At 39.3% G+C, this 20167-nt stretch overlaps 1 protein-coding gene across 1 annotated transcript in view; it reads right to left on the minus strand.

Annotated features, from left to right (window-relative positions):
* The window catches only part of DTNB (dystrobrevin beta), a 209167-nt gene that overhangs the window by 141833 nt on the left and 47167 nt on the right, over positions 1 to 20167 (minus strand). Inside the window, exons 5-7 of the mRNA XM_068964051.1 lie at positions 19842 to 19996; positions 11584 to 11689; positions 8328 to 8494 (exon numbers count right to left, since the gene is read on the minus strand). Coding sequence (XP_068820152.1) covers positions 8328 to 8494; positions 11584 to 11689; positions 19842 to 19996 — 428 coding nt within the window. The remainder of the gene's footprint in view (positions 1 to 8327; positions 8495 to 11583; positions 11690 to 19841; positions 19997 to 20167) is intronic.

Below are 20167 nucleotides of genomic sequence, written 5' to 3' on the forward strand. Positions count from 1 at the left end.
GGCAACTGTTTAACATTGAGTTGTTGTTCAGTCACTAAGTCATGTTCAACTCTTTGCAACCCCATGGATTGCAGCACGCCAGGCCTCCCTGTCCATCACTATCTCCCTGAGTTTCCTCAAACTCATGTCCATTGAGTCTGTGATGCCATCCAACCATCTCATCCTCTGTCACCCACTTCCCCTCTTGCTCTCAATCTTCCCCAGCATCAGAGTCTTTTCCAATGAGTTGGCTCTTCGCATCAGGTGGCCAAAGGATTGGAGCTTCAGTATCAGTCCTTCCAATGAATATTCAGGGTTGATTTCTTTAAGGATCGACTGGTTTGCTCTCCTTGCTGTCAACAAGGAGTGTAAGCCACAGTGTGTAAGTTTCAGCAGTTTCTCTGAGGAGCATGGGGCACTGGCCTAAGGGACTAGATTTTGTACCAATTTTCTTTACCTGTGTATCTCACCTCTTTCTATAACTTGCTAAAAGTGAGGATACTGTTTTATGCCTTTAAAAAATAGTCGTCCTGGGATGTCCCCTGTGGGCCAGTGATTAAGGTTCTACTCTTCCAATGCAAGGAGCATGGGTCTGATCCCTGGTCAGGGAGCTAGGATCCCACACATCAAGTGGTACAACCAAAAAAATAAATAATAAAGATTTTTTTAAAAGTAAAAAATAATCTTCCTGCCTAGTTTTGTACTATGTACAAAGTAGCTGTTGAACTATGACATGAAACTATTTAGAACTAAACAGGGGCATGGCCAAGAAACATACCTCCTCCTCCATGAAGACATACTATCTTTTAGAATTTTAGAGATGGGAGGCGAGGTATACTAACCACATGAAAATGAAATCTGCTTCTGACAAAAGTCAACAGTCTTAACTGTTTCGAGTCTATAACAACATAAGCTTCTCTGATTCCTTCAAGTAAATGGTTTAATATCATTACTGCCCAAACAACTACACTGGACATATATGAGTTGCCCATTAACATTTACTCAAAAAAGAAAACAAGCAATCACAGTAACAGAGGTTGTTAAATCCAATACTTTGTCATTTATAGGTTTTCAAGTATAGGATAACTTTGTTCTGAGGTGGAGTCTGCCATCTGGTGGGAAGAAAGGTGAAATTTCCATATCCTCAGCTAAGTTACATAACTACCTCTACCAAGACAGTCTACCAACAAACTGTACTGCGGTACAAGTGTACTTTGTACACACACACATACTCCCTATCGTGCAGTGACGACCACATGGGAATTGGTCAAATTTCTCTTGGTAAAGTGAAGACCAGAATGCACAGAGATCAGAATGTAAGGCAGAGGGGAAGGCAAGGAGTGGGAGCAGGCTTGTTTATCTCCATCCTCCGTGCATTATCAGGAAAGGATTAAGAGTTTCAGTTTGGGACGATGAAAAAGTCCCAGAGATGGATGGCAGTGATGGCTGCACAACAGTATGAATAAACTTAATGCCGCCAACCTGCACTAATTTAGCAGAAAAACTTGATAGTCTCCTTGGCTGGGTGGAAATCCCTGTTCAGATTGTAAGGCTTTATCCTCTGGGTGGCAGACTGTATTTTCCAAACATAACTGCAGTGATCCCTCCTGCCACCCATGCTCACTGTAATAAATTTTATTACCACCTCACCATCATCAGAGATGAAGTCCCTTCTCTAGCCTTAGCAAACGTGACCAACAGAATATGGTGGAGTATTATGATAAAACTTCACAGCCAGGTCAGACAAGGCCTTGTGGCTTTCCCCAGTGCGCCAGGCACGCTGGTACTCCAGTTGCTTCCTGCAGGGATGTTCTCTCTTAAAACACAGAATCCACACCATGAAAAGCAGAAGCCACATTCAGAGGCCCACACAGAGATGGCTCCTGTCAATCATCCCAGCCTTATGATCTCAACGAGGATTTAAGTGGTTAACTCAGTCACAGAGACTATCACAGTTTCTATTAAATTATACTTTTAAAAGAAAAACTTTATTCAAATAACTACTCATCATATTCAGTAGAATTTTTATTACCATATTTAAATGATTCAGATTTGGAGGAAGTATTCTAGATGTAGTATTGTAGGTTTTTGTGTTTTTTTTATAATCACTGTTAAATGATCTTTAGCCCAAACCTTCCCCATCTCTGCTGCTGCTGCTAAGTTGCTTCAGTCATGTCCAATTCTGTGCAACCCCACAGATGGCAACCCACCAGGCTCCCCCATCCCTGAGATTCTCCAGGCAAGAATAATGGAGTGGGTTGCCATTTCCTTCTCCAATGCATGAAAGTGCAAAGTGAAAGTGAAGTCACTCAGTCGTGTCTGACTCTTAGCGACCCCATGGACTGCAGCCCACCAGGCTCCTCTGTCCATGGGATTTTCTAGGCAAGAGTACTGGAGTGGGCTGCCATTGCCTCAGCTGATGGCAATTCCATCCTTATAACTTTAGGACAAAATCTTAGCATTTCCTTGGACTCCTTTCCTCTCACAAGCCACATTCAACCCATGAGACAGATTTATAAAACATATCTTAATTCCATTCTTTTTATCTGCTACTAATTCTTTTTATCTCTACTGCTAATATCCTATCATGTCTTGTTTAACTCCTGCAATTACCTCTCCAAAATGGCCTGCTTCTATCTTTCCCTTCCACTGTTCACTTTTTACATGGCATCCAGACTGATCATTTAAAAATATAAATCAATGCAAGCTATTTTTCTACTCAAAACTGTAAAGAGTCCTTCTTTCACTCATAGTAAAAGTCGAAGTCCTCACAATGGCCACCAAGGCCCTTGTCACCTCTTTGACCTCCTCTCCTACAGCTCTCCCCTTGCTCTGTCCACTCTGGGTTTTTTTTGTTCCCTGAATTCAGGCACAGTCTTGCTCTACAGCCATGACACTGAAAACTCCTGCTCTTCCCAGATGTCTGTAGGCAAGCTTCTAAGACCACTCAAATCTCATTTTGTCAACAAGGCCTCTAAGACTCTTCCACTCCTACCCTTCATTCCTTTTTCTGATTTCTTGCTCATGCAAGAGTATAAACTGGCAGACGGGTTCTGATCCAGGCATTCAGGTACCCAGCTTCCTTTCATCTAAGGACTCTGCCTCTGGGAACTAACAGAGATCCTTTCATTTGGGCAAATGTACAGAGGGAGTGGGAAGCGTGAAGACAGAGAGACTGGAGAAGACACAATTGCTGTAAACTACCTTGCCTCTGTGGTCATGTATGGATGTGAGAGCTGGACTACAAAGAAAGCTGAGCACAGAAGAATTGATGCTTTTGAACTGTGGTGTTGGAGAAGACTCTTGAGAGTCCCTTGGATTACAAGGAGATCCAACCAGTTCATCCTAAAGGAGATCAGTCCTGGTGTTCATTGGAAGGACTGATGTTGAAGCTGAAACTCCAATACTTTCGCCACCTGATGTGAAGAGTGACTCGTTGGAAAAGACCCTGATGCTGGGAAAGATTCAAGGCAGGAGGAGAAGGGGACGACAGAGGATGAGATGGCTGGATGGCATCACTGACTCAATGGACATGGATTTGGGTGGACTCCAGGAGTTGGTGATGGACAGAGAGGCCTGGTGTGCTGCAGTGCATGGGGTTGCAAAGAGTCAGACACAACTGACTGACTGAACTGAACTGATCCAGGAAGAAAAACATGTGCAGTTCCTGAGGCTGCATCCTATGAACTGAACAAGTGTGTTATCTGCACCCGCCCTCCCTAGTCCCAACAGACAATAGCAGGGCAAGAGCAGAAGGTTCTTCTTCATCCAATATCCTCCTTGGTTCAAGTGGGCTCTGGCATGCCCTCCTAAGGGGCTGTAAAACCTTCACAACCCACCTCTTTCCAGAGCAAATTCTGGGTCCTTAAATAGTTTTACATTTACAGCTCAAATAGGCTCATGGTTCCATTGCCAATATAATTCCCTCAAAAATTTAGCAGGCCTTTGATCTATTTGTTTCTAGTCAGTTCCATGTGCCAGAAACCACACACTAAGTTCTTTCCCAGACACAATTCTCAATCCTGATTTATGCGTTTCCCTCCCTGACTCTTGCTTTCAACTAACAGCAGCCACCTGGAGGCCAGATGAAACAATAGGTCAGCGGTTTCCGACTCTGGCTGCAAAACAGAATCACTTGGGGGAACTTTCAAAAACGGCCTGTGTCCAGGTTCTGTGTATCCTGGAGCCGGTAAATCAGAAGCTATGCAGGTGGGAGCAAGATAATTCTGTGAGAGCAGCAGTTCTGATGGACTTTGACCCTTCATCTGAGCTTGGCCACAGGACTGGGTCACTTGTTTTCAACTGAGAATGTTTACTAGGTCTTTGATGCTCGAAGCCTCTCTCAACTCTTACCTCCTGCTCTCTAAAACAGTCTGCTTTTCCTTTCTCTGCCCCAACTTTCTCTACTTCCTTTCGTTTTTTTGCTTGAAAACTAGCCAATTCTTCCCTTACCTCCTCTCTTTCACGTAATACCTTAACAATAAGTCAACACACACTGTGACCTTTTCCAATGTTTAACCAAGAGTTAGCCTGGCATGAGGTAGGTTTCCCAAGTTATCATGGATGACAAATTTCGAAACCGGTCACCTCTGCGGAACCTGGGTTTCTGTCCTTCCCATGCCCAATGTCAGTGTCCTCATCAGCGTGCTACCTGACTGCTAAGTCAGTGAAACAAATTTAAAGGTTTTGCTTTAATAGAACTCCACTTCTAGTATCAACCACTGTTGCAAAAACTAAAACCTCAGTGGGTTAATACAAGGTTTCTTTCTTGCTCCTCTGAGAGTCACACAGGCTGGCAGGATTCTTCCCACCCATTGTTCAAAGACCCAGTTTCCTTTCATTTTATAATTGTTACCTCTCAGAGTCCTTAAGAAGTTTTATAGTTTCACCCTCTCTGGATCCTAAAGAAATTCTCTCCATTAAGCTGATAAAGAAAATAGAAAAGGCATCCAGCTATTAACTGCCTTGTTCTGGAAAGACATGTATCATTCTAATCATATTCCCCTGGTAAGAGTTATTCACATGGTCCTTTTAGATACAGAGGGGCTGAAAAATGTAGTCTAGATGTGTGCCCAGCAAAAACAGGAAAACAGTGATGTTGGCAAGCCCTAGTGGTCTCTTTAACACCCCTTAAAATTTAAGCTCCACCAGAGTACGAAGAGGAGAGTGAAAAAGCTGGCTTCAAATCCAACATTCAAAAAACGAAGATCATGGCATCCGGTCCCATCACTTCATGGCAAATAGATGGGGAAACAGTGGAAACAGTGACAGACTTTATTTTGGGGGGCTCTAAAATCACTGCAGATGGTGACTGCACCCATGAAATTAAAAGATGCTTGCTCCTTGGAAGAAAAGTTATGACCAACCTAGACAGCATATTAAAAAGCAGAGACATGACTTTGCCGACAAAGGTTCATCTAGTCAAAGCTATGGTTTTTCCAGTAGTCATGTATGGATGTGAGAGTTGGACTATAAAGAAAGCTGAGCACCGAAAATTGATGCTTTTGAACTGTGGTGTTGGAGACTCTTGAGAGTCCCTTGGACAGCAAAAAGAACAAATCAGTCAACCCTAAAGGAACTCAGTCCTGAATATTCATTGGAAGGACTGATGTTGAAGCTGAAACTCTAATACTTTGGCCACCTAGTGCAAAGAACTGACTCATTTGAAAAGACCCTGATGCTGGGAAAGATTGAAGCAGGAGGAGAAGGTGGAGACAGAGGATGAGATGGTTGGATGGCATCACCGACTCAATGGACATGAGTTTGAGCAAGCTCTGGGAGTCAGTGATGGACAGGAAAGCCTGGCGTGCTGTAGTCCTTGGGGGTCACAAAAAGTCGGACATGACTAAGCAACTGAACTGAACTGAAGGTAGGAGTCTTTGTCCGGTTTGTTCATAGATAGATCTCATAAGCCTTTTACACTGCCTGGAACATAGCAGATGCTCAAAAAATATCTTTTGAATAAATAAATGGACAGAATGAATCACAAGTATGGTACCATATGGCTTCTTTTCTATAAGAAAGGTGAAAGAATGGATTGATGACTAAAAGAATAATGAAGTATACTGCGTAGTTACTTACATAAAACATTAAACAGAACTTTTGGAAAAATAAAAATTCCCAGCACCAACGATATACATATCAAATCTATAATGGAATTCATGCACACTAAATTCATCTGTTATAAACATACAGAGAAACATTCATTCAAAATATTAATACAAATATAGTGGACAAACTTCAAAAAAATTACCACTAAACTGACTATATATCTTTTCTTAGGTGGAAACTTCTTTACCCAATTAGCCTCAAAATTCACCAATATCTTCCTTGAAGAACAAGAACACTGCACACAGAGCCCTAATCTTAAAAACAAGTTACACACACACACACACACACAAACACACACACACACACACACTGCTAAAAGATCCTCCCAGGATGCACTGACCATCATAATGTATATACTCATCAAAATTCAGAACTGATACATTTATGACACCAGCATCAAAATTATGTTTGCTGATAACACTTGATGTTCTTGAAGTCTTAAGTCACCACCACAAAAATGAATGAATAAACTAGAAAAAAAAACAAAACTGAAATTTTTTTTTAATGGGTATCACACTTCACAAGAGTGTTGTGAGGATCAAATAGAAATTTTAAAATTCACATGTGATTTCTGTACTTTAGGTATGCTATAGATCAACAGGGTATGAAAAACTGCTTTGTAAATCATAGAGCAATATTCAATCACTGATGTTTAAATAAATGTAAAATTCCCATTTCTACAAGGGTTATAAATTAGCTAAATGAGCAAGCTTAAACCGAGGTGAAAAAGAAGATCCTTATCCTCCTAGCCCTGACATCTAGAAGGAGAATTTTCAGTAGATACACTCAGAGAATCCAATCATTCTGAGATAGCAAAGAGCTATCTCAGTGTAAAGAGTGAGACTCTAAACAAGAAACAGCCAAAAAATACTAAAAAGTCAATTAACAGCATGGGAGACTTAAACTTGAAGAAAAAGTAACAATTTTAAAATCTGTAAATTCTTCCTAGCCAATGAAAGAGAATAAACTGTTGGGTTTTTTTTTCCCCCCTTTGCCTTTTTAAAAAATTTAAAATAATGTCTCTTCAACCAAAAAAAAAAATTGGAATTTACAATACAACAAGACTCAGGACAGGAGGTTCAGTTTAACAAAATTTTATGGTTTAATTGTAACTGAAAAGCCATCTAATAAAAAAATGATCTCTAACACATTATCAAAGATGTAGGAAATGAAGTACACACTTGATTAAAGTTTGCTCTTAGATTTTAACTAATCCCTTATTTGCTTTTTTCTTGGTTGAGTTTTAAGAAGGTTAACTAAAAGAAAAAAGACCTGCTCCCAGCCGCCAATAATGAAGCTTTCTAATACTTAAAGTTTAGTACGATGCCCAGGCTAAAGAACCTAGATCCACAATTATACTTATGACCCTGAATATTTTTCTACCTTTTAGCAAACCAACCAACCAATCAACAAACAAGAACTAGAGAAAAAAGTTTTAAAACAAGACTATAGCAACTGCTAGGAAATAAAAATATGGCATTTTTTAAAACTTTGGAAATAAACTGGATGGAGGGAAGAAAAAAAATGACTGATGCTAAACTTGTTACATGATTTATAAACACTACACAGAGAAATTAAAAACACTGACCTTCACCTAAATATTGTTATTTAGAAGACTACTTTTGAAAGTAGACATCAATGCGGCAACTGTAAAATACAGTATTTCCCCAATTTTCAAGAGGCAAAAATCTACCTTCATCTTATGCAGCTTTCTTTGCAACATTTAAATCCTATAAGCATGAATAAAATTTGCCTGCAAAAGAGAAATTTAAATCTTCCTCATAACACAGCTAGCTTCTTGTAGGAACTTATGCTAATGAGATAATTTAGAATGTGCACAAAGATTTCCTCAAAAGCATGTGCACTGCAGCACTGACCCTAAATGCTCAAGAAAAGCACAAAATACACTCTGGAACATCTTTAATACGTACGACACATGTAAAAACAAAGCTCAGTTTTGTGAAAGCAAATGTCTTGTCAAGGGAAGATGGTCGTGATATTTTATTTAATGTGAATACAAAGTTGCAAAATGTTAAAAACAAACAACAACAACTCTGCTTGTCAAATCAAGTGATGAAGCACAACATATCTGCAAACCCCATCATGAAAGTCAGGGTTAATATTTTATGACGCCACATCCTCATTTGATAGGCATCTATCAGGAAAGAAGCCCTTAGTGCTGTTACCGATGAAACAGATAAGTGCTGGGGACACAGACTGAGACACAGAGCAGTTACCCAAGAGGAATGCTCCTTCATCTGGTGCTGGTTGCTGTGAGGGCCACTGGCATGGCCTCGCCAAAAGCAGTTTTGGCAGAGTTGGTAGTTGTGGCACTGCTGGCACCGGTACCGGAAACCCATCATGCTCTCGCAGCGGCAATAGGAGCACTCCACAGGGTGGAAGACTTGAGGGTGGGGAGGAGAGGGCCAGAGAGAGAGAGAGAAGTCACTGTCATTTGGAGAAGAAGGCCAGTGCAGTGGAAGACCAAAATAAAAGCCAAGGTGTACACGACTAGAACTGAAGAACTGCAACTGTCTTCTATTTAGTTCATCTAACCAGCCATTCCATCCTAAATCAGTCCTGGGTGTTCCTTGGAAGGACTGATGTTGAAGCTGAAACTCCTATATTTTGGCCACCTGATGCAGAGAGCTGACTCATTGGAAAAGACCCTGATGCTGGGGAAGATTGAAGGCAGGAGGAGAAGGGGACAACAGAGGATGAGATGGTTGGATGGTATCACTGACTCAATGGACATGAGTTTGGGTAAACTCCGGGAGTTGGTGATGGACAGGGAAGCCTGGCGTGCTGCGGTTCATGGGGTCGCAAAGAGCTGGACAGGGCTGAGTTACTGAACTGAACTGAACCAGCCATTTACTGAAATAAAAAGACAATACCAAAAGGTCCCATTGAGAATCAATTACAATTCACCTTAGAAACCAATTTCCTTCTTTAAAACATCATTCATGTCTCAAAGTTTGCATACATGTATAAGTAAGGAGGAGAGACACCTTCACTCCAAATTTCTCTTCCAATCCAAAGAGATGTATATTGTTGGCTGTGGACATGTCTCCTTCACTAACATAAAATCTGTGAGGGTCAGGACGACATGCTATGTGTCTCTATTAACTGCAAAGTGGTATTTCACACAGTCCCTTGGATTGATGGTCTTGAAATGTTTGCTGAATTAAATACTATTACATACTGGGGAGCAAATGGGAACTGGTGAAAAAAAAAAAACAGTAAGGCAAGCCACATCAAAATACTAGTTTTAATAGATAGCCAATGGGAATTTGCTGTATGACTCAGAGACCTCAAACCGGGGCTCTGTAACAACCTAGAGGGGTGAGGATGGGGAGGTAGGTGGGAGGGAGGCTCTAGAGGGAGGGGACATATGTACACCTATGGCTGATTCATGTTGAGGTTTGGCAGAAACCAACACAATTCTGTAAAGCAATCGTCCTTCAATTAAAAAAAATTTTTTTTTAATTTTTTAAAAAAGTACTAGTTTTAGGTAAGAGCTCTAAGTACTAACATAAAATAAAGTACTCTAATCTAACCAATGAAGGGGCAGTGATTTGGAGGAAGGGAAACTCAGTGACCTGCCACTCTTTTCTCCGCCTCACACAGCATCTTACCTGGTGGAAAACTGCCAGCTGGCAGTTAGGATTTATAATGGTTACTGGGGCCTGAAAGTCCAGTTCATTGAGTGGAAAGTGGGCAATAAATGCACAACTGTGTATTACAGATTGTTATTTATACTTTAAAATGTTGAAAGCAACATTGTTCCCTTTGCCAATTCAGTTCTGAACACAAGTCTAAGTCAAAGGAAAGAGGGGTGTTAATAGCCAAATCATCATTTGAATAGCTCTTTATGGCCCTATGGATACAAAGGCAATCTTATCTCAATTATAAGGACTTCTAGTCCTGCTTCCAACAATGTAGGTTAACTAGAGAATCAAGACTCAAAACAAACAAGGACAAAACCTGAGCACTTGGTGAAAAAAATAATGCAACAAGATCACTAAAGAATAACAGAAAGATTAAAGTCTGGAATGAGAAATTGAAAGTTTAAACTTCCTCTAAGAAATTTAAATTTTTGTCACCAAGATATTTCTAAAGAGTAATCAAAGTGTTAATCACATGAGAATGTAATCAATAAATACTACATAGAAAGTCACAACAAAATGTTCACATGGATAATGATAATACATCTCAACAAATGAGATTCCCTCTACTTGGCAGAGTAGGCCTAAAATGACTTTATGAAAATGAGCTGGATATGAAACTACTAAAACATTTAGGACTATAAAAGTATTGCTCCCCCAAGGAAGCAATATTGTTATAATTTAATAGCACAAATCTCTTTCCAAAAATACTGTTTAAAATTTAACTGTTTTAGTCTACTCAAGAAATTCCAGAACTTTTGGAAAATAATCTTGCATCTAAGGACTTGTGAACTAAAGTCATAATTGGGCAAAAGGCTGAGAAATTAAAAAAAAAAAGATATGAATAGGAGGCAGAAGGTATAAGAGTATGGTTATGTTCTCTCATTCTTACAAAATGAAGACGAGGACTCTAATTTTTAGTGCCTGTCACCTTTCACTCTTTCTCTTCTGTGGAATAAGGAGAGACAGGCAAGAGCCATGAGCGAAGGGAAGGTCCAGAGAAAACCAGGGCCTTTCCTTTAATGAACTGAAACAACCTAAACAAGGAGATAAGCTGATAACAATACTAGAAAAACCTAAGAAGTTACTCAGAGGTAAATATCATTTCAGTTCCAAGTGAAACAAAGATTCCCAGGTAGCATTAGCAGTAAAGAACCTGCCTCCCAAAGCAGGAGATGCCAGAGACACAGGTTTGATCCCTGGGTCAGGAAGAAACCCATTCCAGTATTCTTGCCTGGAGAATTCTGCCAGGCTCCACAGTCCATGGGGTCACAAGAACTGGACACCACTAAAGCCACTTGGCATGCATGCACTTAGGGAGAATACTGAGAGTAGCGCGGTAGCAAAGGAAAAAACAGTACTGGTGAAACCAAGTACCAAATTCTATCTTAGCTACTTTCCTTTAAACTATTCCAAAATAATTATAATTTTAATGGTGGATATTTAATACATTCAATTTTTTGGAGCTAAGCTTTTTATAAACTACAGGGGGAAAAAAGGAAGTCATGGCTAAATTGGGTGGGATCAAGCAGAAAACAATCATCTGGAATTTAGGGGGAAAAGCCTAGAGTTCGAAACACAAAGTTTTCTGACCTGATATTTCTACATTGGTATCCTAAGTAATATGTCCTCTTTCCTCTTTTTTTTTTTTTTTTTTTTTTGAGAAATAAATACTCTTCTTTGAAAGCCGAAACTACAAATTCAAATGATGGAGTGCCAACAAATGTCAATTACAATTTTCAGTGACAATAGCTAAGAACATTACAAATATTATCTGTTCACATACTTCCTGTAGCACACGGGACTGAATGATGAAAGTTCTGCTTACCATTCTCCACGTGGGCAAGCCTGTGCATGAGAGGTAGCCAGACAAGGCACTGGGGAGGAGGATCGGCCATCATTGTGTCTAAAAACATATTTAGCATTATCTTTTTCTGTGAAGAGAAAAAAAAAAAAATTTTCAAGTTACCTCTGAACTCTAATGTTAAGCTAACTTAGGATTCTCACAACCAAGGTGTAATGAATTACATGGGAAATTTTATAGCAAAATAATATTTTGCATTACTACAGACATTGCAACACACTATCCTAAATACTATTGCTATATTCAAATGCATTTCCACTTACATTATTTTATTTTGAGTCTTAAAACAACTGTATAAGACAAATAGGCTAGGATGGAATTACTGTGTTGCATACCTGAAGCTTGGAGCAGGGAATGGCAGCCTACTCCAGTATTCTTGCCTAAAGAATTCCATGGACAGAGGAGTTTGGCAGGCTACAGTCCATGGGGTCACAAAGAGGCAGATACGGCAGGGACTAACACACACACACCTGGAACTAACATTGTAAGTCAACTGTATTTCAATAAAGATATGAAATGAAAAAAGATAAACAGGCATTACTGTCTTTGTTTTACAGATGAGACAATAAAAGAATAACACATTTAAATGACTTGTAAAAGTCCTAACTGAATCAGAACAACTCGAGTATCCTTCAAAAGACTACTTCTGAAGAAATCTGAAGCAAAGTCTCAGATCCAAGACAGAGTACAGGCCAGCAGTGAATGGAGAGAGGGAAAGGGTCTCACATATATGCTAGAGGGCTGAGGGTGATAACAGTAGGAAGTCACCATCCAAAGGCCCTCTATACACAGCTGTGCACTGATGGCGTGGTTTGAGAAATGCCTACTCAAACAGGCTAAAGTTTTCCAAAGTGTTTTCCACCTCAGGCATCCAAGTTACTACTGTTTCTGAGATTTCAATGGAAATTGGGAGGAACGGGTGAACAACACAAAAATAAAACCAGTAAGTCACCCAACATTTGAATGGAGGTTTGGACACGGAAAATATCTCTTCTAGTGGATATGTAAATAACTGCAATAAACCAAAATAAAATTAAAAGCATCCACTTAAAATTGAGGAAGAAGATGCTAGGGAGTTTTTTTAAACTAGTCAGAGGTAGTTAACAAATATGAAACATATCATTCATGATAATGTTTAATATATCTGTATCTTCTTATATTTGTTAAAAATTACATTTTTACAAGCCCACTTATAATCCTAATGTTACTTTCCCTAAAAAGTCTTGACTCACCTATCATGGAGTTTTACAGGTTTTTTAAAAATCTTCAAGATGAAAAAGTTCCTTAAAAAACTAAAAACAGAACTACCATATGACCCTGCAATCCCACTCCTGGGTATATATCCAGAGGAAAACATGGTCTGAAAGGGTACATGCACCCCAATGCTCACTGCAAGACATGAAAGCAACCTAAAAGTCCATAGACAGAGGAATGGATATATCTGATATCTCAGAACTCCATTATAAATACACTCAGGATCAGTTTCCAAAAGTTGTCCTCAGTTCAATTCAGTTCAGTCACTCAGTCATGTCCAACTCTTTGTGACCCCACGGACTGCAGCACACCAGGCTTCCCTGTCCATCCAACTCACAGAGTTTACTCAAACTCATGTCCATCACGTTGGTGATGCCATTCAGCCATCTCATCCTCTGTCGTCCCCTTCTCCTTCTGCCCTCAATCCTTCCCAGAATCAGGGTCTTTTCCAATGAGTAGGTTCTTGTCCTAAGTTGTCCTAACTCATACCATAATTGGAGGTCCACTGAAGGCATGAGGAGTGAAGCCAGAAGAACCATGTCCCAGGACTCTGTCTTCCATTAACTACGTGATTTGGGGGAAAATCACCTAATAATCTGGTTTCAGTTTTCTTGTCTCTCAAGGGCTAGAGCAGTGGTTCTCCAAGTATGGTCAGAGATCCCCCTGGGAGGTTCCTAAATCATTTCCAGGGAGTTCATGAGGCCAAAACTACTTCCATAATAACACTAAGATATTATCTGCCTTTTCCAGTTCATTCTCTCAAGAGTGTACGGTGGAGTGTTCCAGAGGCAACATGGCATATCCATAATTATCTGCAAAAGCTTTTAAAATATTCCTCCCTTTTCCAACTACACAGCTGTGTGAGACCAGATTATTTTTTCCATACTTACTCCAAAACAACATATCACAACAGATTGAATGGATAAGCAGATATGAGAATCCAGCTGCCTTCAGTTGAGCCAAGTATTAAAGAAATTTGCCAAAAATATAAAACAATGGCATTCTTCTCATTAAAATTTTGCTTTGGAATATATTTTTCATAAAATATATTATTTGTGTTAATACATAATAGACTTGTCATTATTCTTTTTAAATGATTTAATATTTTTAATTTATCAATTTTAATTTCTAACATGGAAATAGTGATAGATATAACCCATATAGACAAAAGCTCTCTGGGGTTCTCAAATGTTTTTTGGAGTGTAAAATGCTCCTGATACCAGAAAGTTTGAGAACTTATGGGACAGAGTTCCTAGCTCTAAAACTTCGTGACTCAGAAAATAACTATGTGAGAAAGAGACTGCCTCTTTCTCTACCTTTTTATTTTGGTTTTGCTCTTAAACGCATGCTTTGCATTTCTCTTTATTTTTTACAGCACAATATATATAATAAAAGCTGTAATAAAACTGCATACAATGCACATTCCTATTACAATTCTCATTTTTCTGTATTTCCCTCCAAATGCGTATGCTTCTATAGAGCTACGTACGTAGATAAAAATATATGATCTGTTTTTTAAGTTGTTTTATTAAATACTTTATTGTTTTGCTACAACGTCTTCTTTTCTAATCATTTTAACAGCTGCCTTATCCACTGAGCAAAAACACCATGATTTATTTTCGCCTTTCTCAATAAAGCACTGAGGCTGTTTTTATCTTTGTATGTACTTTCATATTTTTCTTTTAATTAGTGTTTCAGTTCGTCACCTACCTCCCTGCCCTTTGTTATTCTAATCCTCAGTACTGACAGTTACTAGCCTAGGTGCCATCCATTCTCACTTCCCTCCCTCCACTCTGAGCTACAACTTTCCTGCATTAAAAGAGGGGACAAACTATCTCTCAAAAGTGAGAAATCCAGTATCACTAAAGTGAAAGTGAAAGTGAAGTCGCTCAGTCATGTCCAACTCTTTGCGACCCCGTGGACTGTAGCCCGCCAGGCTCCTGTGTCCATGGGATTCTCCAGGCAAGAATACTGGAGTGGGTTGCCATTTCCTTCTCCAGGGGATCTTCCCAATCCAGGGATCGAACCCAGGTCTCCTGCACTGCAGGCAGACGCTTTAACCTCTGAGCCACCAGGGAAGCCCAGTATCACTAAAATAATATGAGAAAACAAGTAAAATAATTTAGCATTAGATCATCATAATTGCAATTTCCAATCTCATCATTTTTATTAAAAACTTCTATTTTCTTATGGGCAATAGGTAAATAATTTTTATCCACTGTCCTATGACTTACTTGGTCATCAGTCAAACAGTGTACAACATTTAGCTAAAAGCCTTAAAAATATCATTTTACAAATCTTTCAGATTAAATGTTTTTAATACAAACTTTTGTGTAGAGTTATAAAAATATTTTGTCTGACAAGGGCAAACACACATTAACTGGTTATGGGACCAGTGTTATGGATTGGCCTTCAATTATTAAAAGGCTCCGAATTTGCCCATATCACAGATTTATTTTGGACTTTGAAAATTAGGATACTTTGCAATGACACAGCTATATAAAGTTGCTGTGCTTTCTGTCAGAGCTACTTTTATTTATTACAGCTTTTTAAAAAATGGAAAAAGTCTTTTAAAAATCTGAAATTCTGCATTTTCCTCATTGTAAAGATAGTCTCATTTAAGAAAATGATGGAATAAAAGTATCAATGAAAACAATAAGGTTGCAAGCATATCCACAAGCTTTAAGCTTATGATTACAATTCAAACTCTCATGCCATATTTGATTTAAAACCACTACTCAATTAATCCAACAAATAACTAGCAAGCTCTGATGACTTTCTAGACTGTTAGTCACGAGGATGTAAATCTGAAGAAGACCAAGGTGCATCCCTTCAGGATATTAGTGAGCTACATATAACTGGCCAGGGACTGCAGAACAGGAAGCAATTAATCCTACATTGAAAGATTCAGAGCATCAAAGACCAGGAGATATTTAGCTGTGATAGGAAATATGAGGCCTTTGTTGGAGGAGAGAGAAAAGATAAGGGGCTACTGCATTTCAGTGAGGGCTAAGAACATAAAGAGAAGAACATCACTTTTGCTTATGCAAAACAAGTGAAATGCAAATCAAAACTATGCTGAGATAACATTTCTCATCTCTCAGACTGGCAAAAAAATCCTAAATGAAAGAATATGTGCTGTTGGCAAGGCTGCAAAAAAGATGGCCTTACCCACTGCTGGTGGGAATGTAAAGGGCACTGGGGCAATATCTAAAAAGAACCCATGGCATCCTGAAGCAAAGGGGTAGGAGAGATCAGGAGTGAAGGAGAAAAGACAGGCTGCAGTTGGACTGATAAGCACCGCCGTGTGTGGCTAACAACCCAGTAGACAGTGAGGAGTTTGCAAGGTTTGTTTTTTTAAAGCAAAATAGGGACATCAACAGGGATATTTTTTAAAATGATGACTTAAACTCGAATTTGCTTATGCTTAAAAGGAATAATGAATCAAAAGCAGCATCTGAGCAGGCATGTCCTCTTCTTTTAGGCTGCCATTAGGGCAGGAAGTAAAGTGGCTAGGAGTCCACGGTTCTCAGATCTTTCTTGGCAAAGAGTTTTCCTGCTTACCCCGAAGACTAGTGAACCACAGACTCCAGGGTCGGGAGTACATGCAGACTGTGTCGCAGAGAAGTAGCTGAGCCAAGAGCCCCCAACACTGCACGCCCAGCAACCTCCAGCCCTGCCTACTGGCCAGGGAACCATCAGACCCTGTTCTCAGCTCATGAGTAATAGCAGAGGGCAGGGCCTTTTCTACAGCAATGTTCACAGTAAGCACTGTTAACTGAAAAATCTCCTTTAAAAAAATGAAAACATAAGTCAACTATACTCCATTAAAAATTAATTTTAAAAAAAGAAAACAATCTTGGAGCCATCGTCATTTCTACCTAAGGAATAATTTAGCAAGACATTCTCCTCCACAGGCCTAACTTAGGGTAAAATCTCAGTTTCAACTCGCTGCAATTTTGTTCAATCTAATGAAAGCCCGCAATATAGGCCTCATTACCATAGACCTGTTCATATCAAAATCCATGTTATATGCTGTATTTCATACAATCTAAGACACCATCATTTGTAAGATGCACCATTTTTTTTTTCCATCACTAAGAAAGAAAAACACTCAGCCAATTAAACTAACTCAATGACATAATTAACTATAATCCTTCATGACATGTGAATCGGTCCCATCAGCCTCCTGATGAACTGAAATTCCTTTCATCTATTCAGAAGGATTTGGCAATTTTGCAAGGCTCAGTGGCACTGCTTCAACTGACAAGATTTTGGTCATATCTCAATGATAAAAACACAGCTTCATCTATTTGTGGATATCTTCCTTTTAAAAAAAAAAAACAAGAAAGAAAATCTTCTGTAAAGCACCTGATATTGCTTTGTAAGAAAATATGTAGTTTCTCCAATGATGAATATTTATCTCACTAATGTGAAATTTATTTCTGTTATGTCCACAACCTTCTGTGTTTACAACAACTTTTTAATACTGAATCAGAGTATACTCTCTCTGAGGACATCTGAAATGACAACACATGCAGGACCAAAAGGGGACATAACTCAGCTGAAGTGCCTACAACAGCAACAACTATGATCAAGCTATTACATATGCACAGGAAATGACAACCCATCATAACCACCACCTGCCAAAAGCAACAGTCAGATGCCACAGGCTATACAAGAGATTCTGAGAGATGTCAGGCATGGAAAGGGTCTTTCAAATCAATGAAAATGGTAATAATGCACACTAGATTATAATGGTAATGAGGGGCTTGCTAACACAGACTATAAATTTTGCTTAGTTAGGATATCTATGAAACACACACACACATATTCATATGCCAGTCAACTCTTGCCAAACTTTATTCAATGTCCAGGAAAACAAAGTCAGAATTTCCAGGAAGTTCTGTAATATAACTTTTGGTGGATATATGTATGGATATATGTTATTCTATGGCCTGGCTAAATATCCCATATTTTAACCTTTCGAAAGTAAAAGTGAAAGTTGCTCAGTTGTGTCCGACTCTTTGTGATCCCATGGACTATACAATCCATGGAATTCTCTAGGCCAGAATACCGAAGTGGGTAGCCTTTCCCTTCTCCAGGGGATCTTCCTAACCCAGGGATTGAACCCAGGTCTCCTGCACTGCAAGCGCATTCTTTACCAGCTGAGCCACAAGGGAAGCCCAAGGATAGTGGAGTGGGAAGCCTATCCCTTCTCTAGCAGATCTTCCCGACCCAGGAATCGAACTAGGGTCTCCTGAATTGCAGCCGGATTCTTTACCAACGGAGCTATCAGGGAAAGCCATTTTAACCTTTTATTTCTAAATAATTTCAGATTTATGGAAAGCCTATCAGAAGATTATTTAAAAATTCCCATTTGCCATTAACCCAGACTCCTCAAATGTTAACACTGCAGAAGAGATGTACTTTTAACTTTAAATAACTTTTTACTTCTGCAAAATCAGGATATTCTCTTGATTAAATACAAGTATCAAACTCAGGAAATCAATGGTATTGACAGAATACTATTATCTAGTCCACAAGCTTCAATTCAGATTTTCTCTGTTGTCCCAATGATGTCCTTTATAACAACAACAACAACAAAAATCCGGATCATGGTTGTGTTTCAGTTTCCATGTCTCTTTAGACCCCTATAATCTGGAACAGCTCCTCAGTCTTTCTCTGTCTTTCATGACATTGCCCTTTTAAAGTGTGTGGGCCAGTTATGTTGTAGAAATCCTGCATTTGGCATTATTGAATGTTTCCCAGTGAGACTCTGATTGTGCTTTTCTCTCAAGAGAAATCATACTGGCTACTTCTTAGGGCATCCTACTAGGAAATAGGATTGTCAGCGCTTCCCTCTGCTGGAGACGTGGATTTGATCACTTGGTTAAAGTGGTATCTGACAGGTTTCTCTACTGCCAAGTTGCTATGTTTCCCTTATAATTAATAAATATTCTATGGCGAGACACCTTCAAACTATGTCTGTATCCTATGTCCGTTCATCTTTTACCCACTAATTTTAACATGTGTGCTAAGTCACTTCAGCTGTGTCCGACTCTGTGCAACCCTATGGACTATAGCCCACCAGGCTTCTCTTCATGAAATTCTCCAGGCAAGAATACCGGAGTCAGTTGCCATGCCCTTCTCCAGGGGATCTTCCCGACCCAGGGATCGAACTATGACCAGGGGATTGAATCAGTGTCTCATACGTCTTCTGCGTTGGCAGCCGGGTTCATTACCACTAGCACCATCTGGGAAGATTTAACATAGATTTTTAAAAATTCTCTGCTTTCCAGAACTTTCTAAATGTAGCATGAAGCTCTGTTATCTCATCTCTACCTGGAAAAAAAAAAAATGGCTGCTACAGCGAGCACCCACTCTGCTCTGAGTTCTTTGAGGCACAGTCAAGATCTCAGGAATATACTCACACTAACGTCTGGAGCAAGACCACACAAGGTCACTCACGAATAAAGAAGAAATCAAATCTATCTTTCTTTTATATGAAAATGGCATTATACTCTTGAGAGACTGTGAGCTGACAGCTGAGAGTTGTACAGCGTTGCTTGTCTTTGGTGCTCAGGAAACAATGATCTGAACTGCATAGAGTTTTATATAAAAAATCCTATATTTCACAGTTAATAACTCACTAGGGAGAGTAATATATGTCTAGTAGCAATAATACAAATACTTCATCTCAAATATTTTCCTGGAAACTTTTAGTAATTTGAAATATTTCAAATCTTATCATTTTTTTCAGAAAAGACTTCCCTCCCCTCTCCCAAAAAGAGTTCTCAGGTGAATTTTTGATCCTCCCTCCTTTTTATACTCCCTCCTCTGATCTCTTTTTCCTCCCATATTCAAGACCTATATCCCTAGAGTGAAGCAATCTGGCAAAATCTGACTAAAGGTAGAGGGGCAGATGAGAGCTCTTCAAGTCCTACATCCTATTAAACCGCCCTTACCTGCTGTGGGAAACAGGTGCGGACCGAGTGCTCTGTGTAACCAAAAGATGGCCCTTCAAAGACAGCTGTTGGGAGCTTCAGAACTTCCTTCAGAAACTGGTCAAACTTGCTAAATATCATTAAGCCATTGGAATCTGACATCTGGGAGAAAACATCTATGAGAATAAAACCAAATAAAGTCAAACTATAAAGAAACACCAACTTTTTATAAACAGCTGTTATGTCATTTGTATACCAGTCCAAAAGCATCATTAAAAAGTATCATAAAGTTACTATGATTTTTAGTTAACATGTACTCTCAATCTCTTTCACACTGTGTGGTTACT

The sequence above is a fragment of the Capricornis sumatraensis genome, chromosome 1 (genome assembly GCF_032405125.1).
Source record: "Capricornis sumatraensis isolate serow.1 chromosome 1, serow.2, whole genome shotgun sequence".
NCBI lineage: Eukaryota > Metazoa > Chordata > Mammalia > Artiodactyla > Bovidae > Capricornis > Capricornis sumatraensis.